The 14606-nt window shown below is 38.8% G+C and overlaps 1 protein-coding gene across 5 annotated transcripts in view; it reads right to left on the bottom strand.

The window, feature by feature from the left end:
• The window catches only part of ARHGEF10 (Rho guanine nucleotide exchange factor 10), a 108094-nt gene that overhangs the window by 52365 nt on the left and 41123 nt on the right, over positions 1-14606 (bottom strand). For 4 of the 5 annotated variants that reach the window (XM_065730771.1, XM_065730774.1, XM_065730772.1 and 1 more), the window contains 8 exons: positions 14440-14552; positions 10397-10474; positions 9997-10176; positions 8612-8728; positions 7214-7306; positions 5094-5264; positions 3180-3325; positions 526-701 (listed from right to left, as the gene is read on the bottom strand). In XM_065730771.1, coding sequence (XP_065586843.1) covers positions 526-701; positions 3180-3325; positions 5094-5264; positions 7214-7306; positions 8612-8728; positions 9997-10176; positions 10397-10474; positions 14440-14552 — 1074 coding nt within the window. The remainder of the gene's footprint in view (positions 1-525; positions 702-3179; positions 3326-5093; positions 5265-7213; positions 7307-8611; positions 8729-9996; positions 10177-10396; positions 10475-14439; positions 14553-14606) is intronic. The other variant, XM_065730773.1, reaches the window with a different exon arrangement.

Below are 14606 nucleotides of genomic sequence, written 5' to 3'. Positions count from 1 at the left end.
ACATCTATAAATATCTAAGGTGCAGGAGGTAAACGGATGAGGCTGGACTCTTCTCAGAAGTGTGTGGTGATAGGATGAGGGGAAATGGCCACAAACTGAAGCACAGAAAGTTCCACACAAATATGCATGGAAACTTCTTTACAGAGCAGTGACGAAGCACTGGCACAGCTGCACAGAGAGGTGGTGGAGTCTCCTTCTCTGGAGACATTCAAGACTTTCCTGGACGCCTACCTGTGCAACCTGGGCTAGGGAGCTGCTTTGGCAGGGGGTTGGACTCAATGATCTCTGGAGGTCCCTTCCAACCCCTACAACTCTGTGATTCTGTGAAATAGGACAAATACAAGTAATTCATTTTGCAAGGCAAGAGATTTTCTATTACTTTATGGAGTCTCAGTTTCCAAAGAAAGAGGTATTATCATGTTACAGAACTCTTCATGCACCACATTTTGTATTCTGTGGTCCATTGCAATTGAAATACAGATTTTAACAAGAAAAGTTTATAAGCACAGAACAGCTGTCACTTACTTGGCTTAGAGTTAACAATAACATTTTCAGCAGAGTGCTGGGGTGGAAACCTGCAGTTCTCTCCTTGGCTCTCACTGCTCCCATACTCTATGACTTCCACTTGTCCCAGTGGTACACTCCATTTTAATAAATACCTCTGGCCAGTTGTCATAGTGCCACCGCTTTCATAGGAAGTTCTGGAAGAAATACAAATCCTTGTAGTGACAAGTCACTCTGTTTAACTGCATCCTATATATTAACTTTTAAAATCTGCCATTTATCAGCCTGAGTTCTGCGCACAGCATTAAACAAACGCATGCATCAGGACGACTTCTGTGACTAACCTCTGCTGTGAGTGAAAAGATCAGCTGTGCAGCTGCAAATAAACTTATTTACAGGCAGCACAGGACTACCAGCGGTAGATCCTCTATGTTTTTACTTCTATAAAAAAAAAAAAAAAAAAAACCTATCAGTTACCGTTTTTTAAGATCAGTGTGCACTTGAACATCTTCATTCAAGTGCTTACACAATACATTGGTTCCGTGTTTTCCTGATTCTTTTGTCTTTCAGGACAATACCTGCAACAGTGCTAGTAAGTAGTACCTGCTGCATTTAGAACCTTAAATGGTTCTATGGATGTTAGAACCTTCAAGAGACCACCAGGAGAAGAAAGGTGAAGACAACCTCTCAAAGGCTGCCTATCAAACATTTCAGCTGAGCCCTACAACGCACGATGTTCTCTGCAGCAGACCTTTTGTAATTGCTGTGGTTTCTGAGAGCAATCTACAAGGGAGCTGCTGCTAACAGAAGTGTATATCACAACAGGCATTTCAGAGGAAACAACATGCTTAGGAAGATCACTTAAAATAGAAATAGTATTCATGCTACTTTTGTTTTTTTTCATTCCTTTATTCACACATTCAATCATATGTAGCAGACATCTACTCTCAAGTACAAAAGAGACTAAAATGTTGGCTGAGGCAGAGTAAAAGGTACATGTAAAATATACAAGTTAAAAGCTTGGGAGAAATCAGCCCAGCGTATTTACTTGGAACAGTAACTAAGTCCTAAGGTCCAGCTAGTCAGCTACTTATTCACAACACAGTCATGCTTTTGTTTCAACAAAGAGGCAAGCATGAACAGAAAAAACACAAGTGCCAGAACTTAAATAAATATTTTTGAACTCTAGATCTAGTTCAAAAGAAAGAAAACACAGCAGGACACAGCTGTTTAACTGCTAGGGATAGTATCCACCTCATCCAACTCTTGCTTCTTAAAAATTAGGCCTCCGGTTCAAGCCAGTCATCTAGACTGCATATGAAGAAGGACCTACAGCAGGTCATGGACTCCATAGAAGTGGAGTCTTTTGCCAGTTATAGAAAATTAGTATGGAACCAATGGTCCCAAGGCTCCTGGGATATCTGACTATTTCTGTAATGATTGACAAAAAGCGCTTAAGAAAACTGAGCTGATTCCTCCTGCATGTGTAAAGTTTCTGAAGAAGACTAAATCTCCAAGGGAGGATTTGTAGGCATGCACAAAACAGAGTTTGAAAACAACTGATGCTCCACAAATCAAGAGGTACGTTCAAAAATGAGCATTTCTTTGGACCAAAAACTCTGGACTGGATGCTGGTGCAATACATTAAATTTGGTAGATGATTTTCTTCAGTTCTTCAGTTTCTTCAGTAGATCCTTCTGCACTAAAGACCAGTTAATGTCTACAAGAACAACAGTGGTAACTGGAACTGTTGACTTAACAAGGAAACCAGAGTCTTGGCATAATTATGAACTTTTTACAAGGAAAACAGAGTGCATGTTGCCACTTCAGAGACTATTTAAAAATTCCAGTGCACTCAAGTCGAAGAAAAAGATAAAATAATCAAAAACTACAAAAGAATGGAATAAACTGTGAAGGAAAAAAATGCAAGTCCTGGGATAATTGGATATAAGCTTGTGCATCTTCTGAAATGTAGTCATACATTTACAAGTTACATAGTACTTCTTGCTCATTAACATGAGACCAAGCTTTCACAGAAATGCAAAAATATGCATTGCATTCACACTTCACTAATGAACTAATATTATGCTTAAGAAAAGCTGTTCTGAGAAGATGCAGTCTACAAGTTCTCTGTCAGAATGTACCAACACGTATAAAGCTTTTTATGATACAAGCAAAACTGGAATGTGAGTATGACCTTGGCATACACAGTGGTACTGTAACAGTAACAGCTACAGCCAACTAAAACAGAAGGCATGATGGAAAAATGCCTTCTTCAAAGTACCTCAGCTTTCAACCTTCAGTGTTTGGTCTCAGATAAAAACCCTTCCCCAGCTGGAATTTCTTTACTAAGTTCCAGCGTTTTTCTGGCTACATGCATTAACTTTGGTTCTTGTTTTGTTTTAATTTTGGAAACTCTGTCAAGTTACAGATGTGTGACAGTGTGAAATTAAGGAAGAAGAAAGGAAAAAAAATCCTACTGCAGCATGCCTCCACTCCACTAAACATATATAAGAATGAAGTTATCCTAGTGCTAGGTATGAAACCTAGCTGTCCATTTATTATGACAACTAATAGAACTCATTAGCCATAGAAAAAACAAAAAACCTTTTTCATTTTCATGCTTTCCAGCTTAAGCTTTAATTGTCATTTTACAAATACAAATTAAGTCTCACCGCAGGTTTACTGTTGCACACATCAGCACATCGTTTAACATGAACAGTCGTCGCTCTTTGGTTTTGATAATTTCTCCTTTGTCATTGTAAACTGTTTCAACCATATCATCAGTCCGTATGAGGTACCTGTTTCCACTGCTGAGTAGCTAGATTTTAAAAACAAGTGGTGTTCCATATTAGACATATTATACAGTATACCTAACATCCAGTGCAAAAAAGATAAAATAGTCGTTTTCCATATTAATATAAACTCTCACAGGTGAGTTTCCCAAGTAAATTAAGCTTTTTTACTGATTTAATTTACAGAAAAGTTTACAGAAGCAGTAGCATATACCCCCAAAAGTATGGCCTGCAAGGGTCTGCAGTCCTAATAAGGAACATGCAGTTCTCACTGAAAGTCTTCCATACTGATAAAGGACCCCTAGTGAGAAAAAAAATCATAGTTTCCACAGTTTCTGTTGTTTCCTTCCCTCTTTTCTTCTTTAGCAGTGCATTTAAATGCTATGCACGGTTCCGGGCATCCCAAAGGGACAAGTCCCACAAGAATGCTTTTACCTTCTCTGTCTGGCTCACAAAGTCAGCTAAGGAGTGCAGCTGACATATTTCCACAGACTGCCAAGACTATGACATGCACAAAAGATGCACGACATGTAAATTGTTCCTGCAGTTTTCTTTCAAGCCCTGAGGTTCAACAATTTGTGCAAGAATGAACCAGTTCCTCACAGGTCAGAGACATTTCTGTAGCAACCAAGAGAACCAAATGGCCTGTAACTCACCCACTTCCTATCTATCCACATCCTTCCCTGCCTGTTTCACCCTGACTGGCACTGTTCCAAATTTGTATAAGCAAATATTAAGTCACAAGGTATATCCCACAGAGTCCTCTCAGTACTGAATATAACACTGTACAGTTTAGGTCAACGGATAAAAGAAAATCTGGGCCACATCTTAAAGGGTGTATTCTATGTCTTCAATACACGATCATTAGTAGCTAATTCAAAAAGCAGGAGCTTGAGAACTAGAAAAGAAAGTAAAATCACAAAATCCATCCTGCAACACACATAGAATGGAAATACTATTTCAACATGACAATAAACTTAGTCTCTCATTTTCAATATATAGGTTAAGACGAGCTTATTCTGGTTGACTGCTTTCTCTTCTTAAAACTACAAGACTTTTTATGAATCACAAACAAAAACACTCCTTTCATTCTTTTAGCACATCCTCATTACTCCATTCCAGTGTAAGTCCACAGCAAAATCACCTGCAACTTAACTAAAACAATAATTGAAGCACTAGGAAAGACAGGGCAGTTATGGTGCCAAAAAGCATGCATATTTTCACAGTGCAGATATCTACTAACAGACTCAAAGAAAATTGTTCCTCCCCTCCCACCAAATACCATCTATAGTTCTTCAAAGACTTTTATGCTGTATGATCCAGGAGTATGAATGAAACAGACTGTGATGTTCCTTAAAACAAGGAGGATAATGAACACATTCCACAGCACACCCTGAACTGCTCCACACTTGGAAGCACTGCTGTATGAGGAACTGGCTCCTTCCTTTATACAGGAATAACTCCTTGCTTCTAAGACAAATTCAAAGTTGAATTTTCTCACACGGGAGATCTGCACAAAAACTTAACTACAGAAACAGGAATCTCATTATGTTCTACACTGACACAAAACACCTACGTTGCTGTTATTTAATCAACTATCCCCTCCACACACAAATGGTTAAAACCAGCAAACCCATCCAGTCCTGGAGATGATGCACAATTCACATCTACCACTAGAACCCCACAGTATTAAGCACCACAGAAGAGCCTACAGGTGTCCCTTCAGAGTCCATTCTAAAGATTGTTCAAGGCCAGAAACTAACAACAATAAGTCATTCATCACACATTTCTAACCTTGTTCAGGTAACGTTCATTCATCGCTTTTGCTATTTGCTTTATTTCACAGCGTTGATCTGCATCCCTTTTTCGTTCATTTAACTTCTCTGCTAGTGTTTCAAGTTCTGTAAGAGCCATCTGCAGGGGTAATCTGTCAGGATGTCCTTTATTCGTGTTCTTCAGCATATCCTGAGGAGTAATGATAAAACAAACAAGCAAAAAAAAAAAAAAAAAAAAAAGGTTCAACTTCAAACTCAAATGCAAAAGACATGAGGATGTTGTATGGATTGTATGGTAAGTTAATGTCACCTTCTTTAAAGAATAAAACCAATACATATCTAATGAATATTCAGACAGTGCTTCAGTTATTTTCCAGGATATCTTAATAGTTTTTAAAAGATACCAGATGGAGTTGCATACAGCTTATTTATGGAGAGAACGTACACAGAAAGAATCTAAAATCATCAAATGCAAAAATATGTACGTAAACAAGTCCTACAAGTTGCACATTGTATTTAGTAATCTTAAAAAACAGTATTACAGTATGTAGGTGTATAAGCAGTTATTTAAAATTAAACTTTTCTGATACTTTCTACTATATCTTTATAAAGTCTATAATATCTATTACTATAAATATCTATATTATCTCTACTATACTATCTTTATTACTGTTATTATTCCTCATTAGTACACTGACAGCTTGCCCATCATAGAATCACAAGGTTGGAAATGACCTGCAAGATCATCCTGTTCAACCATCCACCCATTACCATTATTACCACAAGCACTAAACCATATCTCAGCTCCTCATCCTGACACCCCTTGAACACTTCCAGGGACAGCAATTCCACCACCTCCCCGTGCAGGCCATTCCAGTGCCCGACCACTCTCTCAGAGAAGAAGTTTTTCCTTATATCCAGTCTAAACCTTCTCTCATACATCTTATGGCCATTTCCTTGGATTCCGTTTGTTGCCTGGGAGAAGAAGCCTAACCCCTCTTCACCCCAACCTCCCTTCAAGAAGTTGGAGAGTGCAATAAGGCCTCCCCTGAGCCTCCTCTTCTCCAGACTAAACAATCCCAGCTCCCTCAGCCGCTCCTCATAAGACTTGTGCTCCAGACCCCTCCCCAGTTTTGTTGTCCTTCTCTGGACACATTCCAGGTCTTTCTTGTGGCAAGGAACCCAAAACTGAACACAATCCTTGAGGCGCGGCCTCACCAGCACTGAGTACAGAGGATGATTACCTCCCTGCTCCGGCTGGACGCTATTTCTGATGCAGGCCAGGATGCCATTGGCTCTCTTGGCCACCTGGCCACACTGTTGGCTCATGTTCAGCCAATGATCAACCAACACCCCCAGGTCCCATCCAAAAGTAGCAGACTGTACTTACTCTATGGAGGTCTTGATAGCTTCTAAAGAATCCGTTGGAACAATGCTCCTTTCACACAGCACTTAAATATCACCACATATTCACTACAACTTCCTGCCACAGTAATCTCCATCTCTTCTGCTACCTTTAAAACTCTTGCCACAGCTACCTAGCTTCACGCTCCCACCACAACTACTTCTGAATCTCACCAGTAATTCCTGGACCTTCATCCCAGAGCCTGCTCGGTGTGACACCTGTACAACACTGAACTTTTAGCACTCACTGTGTAGATTTGTTGTGGCCTGGAAGGAGTTACAAACACTAAGCTGTTCTGGAACTAGGGAACTGTGAATTCCATCTTGCACTTCGCTTAAGCAGAAAAAAATACTGCACTGTTTCTATTAGTATTTTAAAGTGTTACTACCTAACCAACTGATATGAATAAGTAGTACTTCCCAATTACAGTTTTCATGTGAAGGGACTTAGAAGCTATGTCTAGTTTAGGAAACATAGTAGCCTAGAGTAAATCAAATTTACTGAGATCTTCCTGCAGTATACTTACTGCCTGTCTGTACAGTAAGACTAAGAGATCAGTACATTTTTGTGCACTGATGTTCTCTTCCTTGTTATTTCCTCATGATTCAGTGGTCACTCCCACAGTAGCATGACCCCTCCAGCAGAAGATAGCTACTCAGAAAGCTCACAGGCAAGCAACGCAAGAATGCATTGAGTACACTCCTGGCTAAGTCCATTTGGTAAATACTCATTACCTGCAACAGCAGAATGAACTGTGGGAAGCGCTGGATGGGTTTCATCATTAAACCATACAACATAATCCGATCAGGGCTTGACTCCTGGCACTGCTGCAATGCAAGAATGTTACACTGTTTATTTCCAGAAATCAGGAACAAAACAAAAGGAAAAGAGGTCTTGAAAGTTATTTCACATCATTACCATTCATTATAGCAGTACTGCAAAGATTCTCATTTTCATTTTAAAAAGCACTTTTTAAAAAGTCACTATTGAGGTGATGGCACGGTCACTCAACTGAAATCTCTTCCCTAAAAAACTACAGCTAGGATGGTGCCTCACCAGCAATACTTTCATGCTTTTCACGTAAGCAGTGCCATGAAATGTCTGCTCAACATCAAGGACAACAAAGCAAATGTACTTGTTCAGGGTCTTAAATCTAAAATTCCTAAGCGATTCGTTGATTTATAGTCTAATTTACTGCTGTTGCACTGTTTCTCAGGACTGAGACCATAAAGGTGTAACAACCACTGTGATTTTAAGAGAAAATCTAAGGAAAATATAATTATGTTAGTGCTACAGAAACAAAAAGGGACTTCCATTTACTTTATTAAAAGAAATGAGATAAGGATTAAGGAAAAAAGTATTGATTTTTGTTTGGAATGAAACATATCAGGATTTGTTATTTTATCAGGTTATCAGGGCTAGCAGATAAAACAAAAAAAATTAATTTGCACGTGCAGAAGCCCTGTCTGTGTAAATCACTCCAATGTTAATACAAATAATAATACAAATAAAACACACAATATTAACTTTAGTGTTTGACTGACCACTGCCAAAGATCAGGCAGGGTAACAGCTCTGAAAGGCACAGCTCAATCCAGAACTCTCGGGGAAATGGAACAAGCAAAGCTTCTAGGCACTCAGCAGAGCAACTAACAGCCTAAAAGCCTTGCAGTAGATTTTGCCTGTCCTCTGTAGGGTATCATTCCTGAGACTTCCCAGCAGCTCTGTTGTTTATGCCAGGCTCACAAAAAACAGTACTGGAAGCATCACATTCTTCAAGGCAATAAGCATTCTGTACAAATATTTTTACTTTCACCCTCCAGACTGCTAAAAAAATATTTAAAAAATAATAGGAAATTAATGTGGAACGGAAGTATAGCTGTGTGACTCTGCACAACATAACAGGGAGGTTAGGCATAAAACAAATCCTAAATAAAAGGATTCAAATGGTGAACTACTCTTTGAAGCTCATCTGGAATGAAGGAATTCCAATCTTTTGTCAAGTACAGTCATATAAACACCAGTAAAGTTATCTGAACAACAACAAAAACCAACATTCCGCACGTCAAAACATGTGCAGGATCTAAAATTGCATTATCATTCCGAGAATACAGTAATGAAATAATAACTCACCTTTAAGAAATCTAGAAAGGCAGGTTTGGTGGCACATGTTTTCTTAAGAATCCCCACTGCTGTACTGAAGTTGTTTACATATTCACTGTATGCATCCAATACCATTGATTTTGAAAACTGAAAAAATAAACAGGTAAGCCTTAAGTATAAGCCCAAAAGACACCTGAAAGCATTATTATTTAGAGCCCTGACAGATTAAGAACTCATTTTGTTAGGTGCTAAAGGATTTTGCTTGGCTTAGTACTGGACCTACAGAAATACTGATGATGCCTAAAATAACGTTTCTGCAAAACACAGGCTGGAGATCTAATGATGTAGCAGCTGTGAACTACAAAATGTAAATTTACAGAAATAGCATCATCTTGGCTACAATGCTAGGGTAGAGCTTGAGGACTGAGTAATCAAGAGGCCTCCAGTGATTCAAAGTAGCTGGTGGGATCCCATGATCCACAGCAGTAATGCACTGCTGCCTACCTTCCAGATTTGATGAACAAGTGGAGTCCCAATCCTAGCTATGCCCCAACTTCAGCTGGCATTTATCAAGAAAGCAGATGTTGTGGCTTGCAGACTGCCCATTGCTTACTTAGTAAAGATTATCCCTCTCTTCTGCAGAGTTGGTCTAATTAATACGCCCCAACTTGCTCCAGTCAAAACAAGAAAGATCAGGTTTAAAAGGAAAATCTTTAGTAAACATTCCTTTTTCATTAAAGTGGGGTCAAAGCACTCAAAAAACCACAGATCCCAGCTCTCTTCTGGATGAAAGGAAAAGGCTGTAATGCCAAGCAGCTGGGAGGCAACAAAGCAAAATACTAAGCAAAGTAGGTAGTCTTTTCCATCCACATACTTACAGGAATAACATCTTTCTACCAAACACGACAACTTTTCTGTTTCCCTTAATCCAAAACAATGGCTAGTTCAGTCCTCCACTGGATAGACTTCCATTAAGGGTTTTACAGATATTCCTTACCTGTGTTCAAGGCTCATTTCACACTGAGGAATTCAGGACATTAACTACTGTGATTTTTTCTATTTTCAACAAATACGCTAAGTCCCGTGTATGTAAAACTACCTGCTTTTGAAGAGACAAGGAGCTTCAATCTCACCCTAATTTTGGTGGGTTTTTGAATCTCTCTCCTCTGAAAAAGAAACTGTTTAGTTAAGCATCTCAATGCTTCATCAAAGCCTGAAAATTGTAGCCACAATATTCTCATCTGCTAAGCCAGCTGAAGACACGTGTTTCTTAGCAGAATGGTACATACATATTCTGACAGTTGCTGCAGGCACTGAAGAACATGGGAGTAAAATGGTCAAGCTAGACAGAAGGATACAATTGAATAACAATCCTAAAATAAAAATAGATGATCTGTTCAGATGTATTTGCTTACTGAAGCAACAAAGACATCACCAATCATTTCAACAGAATCCCACTCAGATACACGACTGGCCAGAGCTATCTGAAACATTGAATGGCACTGAAGAATTTCTTTAATTCGATAGAAGACCATTTTGAGTTTTCTTTCACTCAGTAACTTTGGTTCCATTTCTGAAAGGGGCTTCTCATATTGCTGTGGGAAAAAGATAAGTAAATAAATTAAAACCATCTAAAAATGGGGTCTCCTATACACAGGAGAAATAACAACAATTTATGTAACAGTATATACATATAAAATCTCTCTAAATGCTTAGCCTAAAGCATCTGTAGGAAAGACTGTGAGTCATCCTACAGATTCTTTAAGGATTAATTTCAAATTTCCAAATTATAAAATGCCAAAATTATTAATGTACCTCCAAGATTCTTTTCAGAGCATCCACGTAATTCTTTTCACTATCAACTACAGACCCCAAAATATATCTTCTCACAACCTGTTGAGGAAAAACAGTTTTATCAGAGACTCCAGTCTTTGCTGACAGTTCCTATTCCAAACTTGAATTCTGAGACACTATAACCGCAGATGTATTAATTTAGATATTCACATAGATAACAATAAGTACAGATGATCTTGATTATTGCTGTAAATAGATATAATAAAACAAGTTAACCATATTCAAAATCAGTCTTCAAGCAGAATTCCTTCTTTCTATTTTTTTTTTTTTTTTTTAATATTACATAACCTTTATAGGGCTGATTTGTAGAACAAATAAGCAAAAATGAATTGCCTTTTTAAGGCAAGGCCAAATAAATTTAGAAAGCATCTAAGTCAGGATTTGGGCTGAAAGGGGAGAGGGTGGCAATATCACCATGCCTAAGTGAAAACCTTATCTATATCCATATTAACTGACACAATTAGAAGAGTTTCAGGAAACACTACCATATCAGCTATGAACTATTCATCACATATCCTCTTTTCACTTCCTCAGCAATAATGCACATTGCATGCACAGAAGATGGAGAATTGATCTGATGCAAAAGAAAAACTTTTAACTGATATGTTTTACAGCTTTTGTTATTTTTAGGGATTTGTTTTTACCCAAACCCACTTCCTAATCCAACTCAACCCAAGGCTTTCAAAAGTGGTGTTCTGTTTGAGGGAGAAGGCAATACGAGGGCAGAAATACAACATTACCCACAAGCACAAGACAAGGCAAAATTGCTTCTTTTCCTATTTTAAGCTAGCATAAATGACCATGAAACTCAAAGGTCAGATTTTCCTCTCTTCTCTGTGTTCTCCTGCTTTATTCTCTGCAGCTGCCTTTAATTCTCCACGCTTGTATTTCATATTATTAAGTTATATGCAGGTCATGTAAGGATTTTCTTTCAAGTACTGGCATTTCAAAAGAAGATTTAAAAATCATGTGAGACCTTACTTAAAGGTTTATATGGTAAAAATTCATTGTGCCTAATTTGTATTTAATCTGGATTTAATAGTTTTGTGGGTTTTTTTTTAATTGGGTATAACATATTGACTGCTCCAGCAGGAGACTGTATCGCTGCTTTTCATCACACTTCATTCTTCTAAAAAGAATAAATATGTTTGCAAAATATTTTTTTCAGGCTCTACAATAAACAAAATACTTCATAGTGCCTACAGTTTATCACGACATCTTACACAAGGGCCACATGCAAGTATTCACACTTTTGCTAGTAAAAGTACCATATAAACATAAACAACGTATAATAAGATTTCAAGTCACAGTGTTAAAATGATGCAGAAGCTAACACAATCGAGACAGGAAGCAGAATGCAGTAGTCCAACAGGAGCCTGATTTTAAACAAAAGCTATTGCGCCACCTACTGTTTAAAGCAAGCACATTTTAAAGGTCAGGTTATTCAGATTATTCATCACAGAGTAATTTACGTCGCAAGGGGCTTCTGGAGTCCACCCAGTCCAACTGGGACCCCCAGGGCTGCTGTGCAGTCTGCTGTCCCCCAGACTGTTTCACAGCACAGGGTTATGCTGTCCCTGAGCAAGGAGTCCTGTCTGAATCAGCTGAACCACCTGGATTTTCTGTCAGCCAGGCTCTCCATCTAAACGTCAGCCTGAGCAGCAGCCTTACTTTCCAGCATAGTACCTACAGTCTACTCCAATTCAGTGTTGTCTGAAAACTTTCAGGGGTGCACTGCAGCAGGTATCCAGATTGTTAATAATGACATTAAGCAGCACCAGCCCTGCATCAGCTCTTGAAGGACACCACTAACACTGGCAACCCACTGGACTTTGTACTGCCAACGACAACACTATGAGTACGGTGTTTCAAACTATTTACCACTTTATAATCTACCTGTATTAATGATATATGTCTTGTGTAACTAGGATAATTCTAGAGACTGTGATGAAGGCCTTGCTAAAGAAAAGATGAATGACATCCTGTCTTCTCTATCCACAAATCTCAAGGGCACTCAGGCTGGCCAGGCACAAATGGACTTCCTGAGGTCTGTTTTCAACCATCCTCCTGTCCTCCCCAAAATTCTAATTGTAATTGCTCCTCTGTACTCAGCACTGGTGAGGCTGCACCTCAAGTAATGTGTTCAGTTTGGGCCCCACACTGCAAGAAAGACATCAAGGTCCTGGAGCACGTCCAGAGAAGGGCAGTTAAGCTTGTGAGGGGTCTGGAACACAGGGCTTAAGAGGAACAGCTGAGGGAACTAGGATTGTTCAGTCTGGAGAAGACAAGGCTCAGGAGAGACCTTATTGCTTTCTATAACCACCTGTAGGGAGGTTGTAGTGAGCTGGGAATCAGCCTCTTTGTTCTTGAAACTAGTGACAGAACTAGAGGGAATGGCTTCAAGCTGCACCAAGGGAAATTCAGACTGGTTCTTAGGAAATACTTCTCTGAAAGTGTGGTCAGGCACTGGAATGGACTGCCCAAAGAGGTAGTGGAGTCATCAACCCTGGAGGTATTTAAGGAATGTTTAGACACTGTGTTGAGGAACATGGTTTAGAGAGAGCTACCGTTGACAGGTGGACAACAAGACTGGATGATCGTGTAGGTCTTTTTCAACCTTACTGAGTCTATGATTCTATGGAAATCTGAAAATAGCTCCCAAGAGCTCCATAACCTTCCTAGGGACTGAGGTCAGGCCAGCCAGACCCTATTTTCCTTGGGTATTCCTTGCACTTCTTGGCGATAAGTATGACATCTAATTTTTTCAAGTCACTGATGATAAAAGCTTTCCCATCAGCACCACTAAATATATGCTGCCTAGTTTTAAGGACATCTAATTCCAATTGGTCACAGCACCAGTACCCCTTAGCTGAAGGTAATAACTCATAGAACCATCCTGTAGGGTTGGAGGCTCTGAAGGCCTGAGGACAGTCCTTAAGTAGTAAAAGCTGAGGCAAAAGTGTCACTGACTTTCTCAGTCTTCTCAGTGTCCTCTGTCAGAACGTATTTTTCTTAACTTTCCTTTTTCTTACATATATGTCAACACACATGAAAGGAACCTTTCTTCTTGTCCATCACACCTCACTAGCTCCAACTGAGCTCTGGCTTTCCCAACTCCATCCCTGTTAAGTTGGGCAGCTCCTCCTGGGTAGATAACCAAGAATAGTAGTTTATTCCAAATTAAGTGCTCTCTCTCTTTTCCAACAAGAATATATTTATTTTAAATTTGCCAACTTTTAACATTTTATTCAAACATTTATTTTAACATTTTATAAAACCTGGCAAGAAAAAAAAAAAAGCCCATACAACTCTTCTCAACCTCTCCTTAATTTGATTTTCAAGAAATATCATTAGATGTGCTGCACATTTTCTGAAAGTACTGACCAACTCAGGACACCACAAAATAGTTCACATCCAGCTACAATTACTTATCGTAACAAAGCAGCTTTGTGAGTCCATAGGATTTATTTTCAGCCAAAAATTCAAACTGATGCTGATGTTTTCCAGCATTAATACAGACTGCAAGGGGACAACTATTCTATAGCCTTGACTTTCTCTTTTTTTAAATCATTAGAAATCTTCAGATTCAGAGAGCATGCAGAATATCTCTATATTTAAAACAAAAATCTTGGAGCTCCAGAAATGTGGAAATGTCTTCTGACTCAACAAAATGCTTTAACTCTTATTTTTCACCCAAAAACCACTGAAGTGTTTAGGTAGTAAAATAATATAATTATTGCAGATATTAATTTTATAATGCTAAACATGTCACATTTCTGGCTAAATTCAGGACTGATGCAATTCTCCACACAAACAACTTTTTTTTTTTTTAAAGTACTTACTCAGATCTGAACTACATCTCTACTTATTTCATGTTAAATGACAACATAAAGAGCAAGGGCACCTGGAAGCCACTGATGGAGAGCAGAAGGAAAGTGCGGGGTGGAGGGTGAGGGCAGGGGGCAAAAAAGAGGCAGATGATCAGATTTCTAAAAGCCTGCTACCTGCTGCTGTGATAATCCTTCAGGCATAGGAGTCATAATTGCTTCTGTATGCATGCAGTCCACATCAATAAAGAAATTTAGCTCCTCTTCTTCCAGGCATGATGATCTATGATCTAAAAATAATTGAATAACCAAAAGATCAACTTCTAGAACGTATAAATTAAAAA

This window comes from Cyrtonyx montezumae, unplaced genomic scaffold (genome assembly GCF_038088225.1).
Source record: "Cyrtonyx montezumae isolate F1298 unplaced genomic scaffold, pur_monq_1.0 scaffold_13, whole genome shotgun sequence".
NCBI lineage: Eukaryota > Metazoa > Chordata > Aves > Galliformes > Odontophoridae > Cyrtonyx > Cyrtonyx montezumae.
This window is presented reverse-complemented; position numbering and strand designations above follow the sequence as displayed.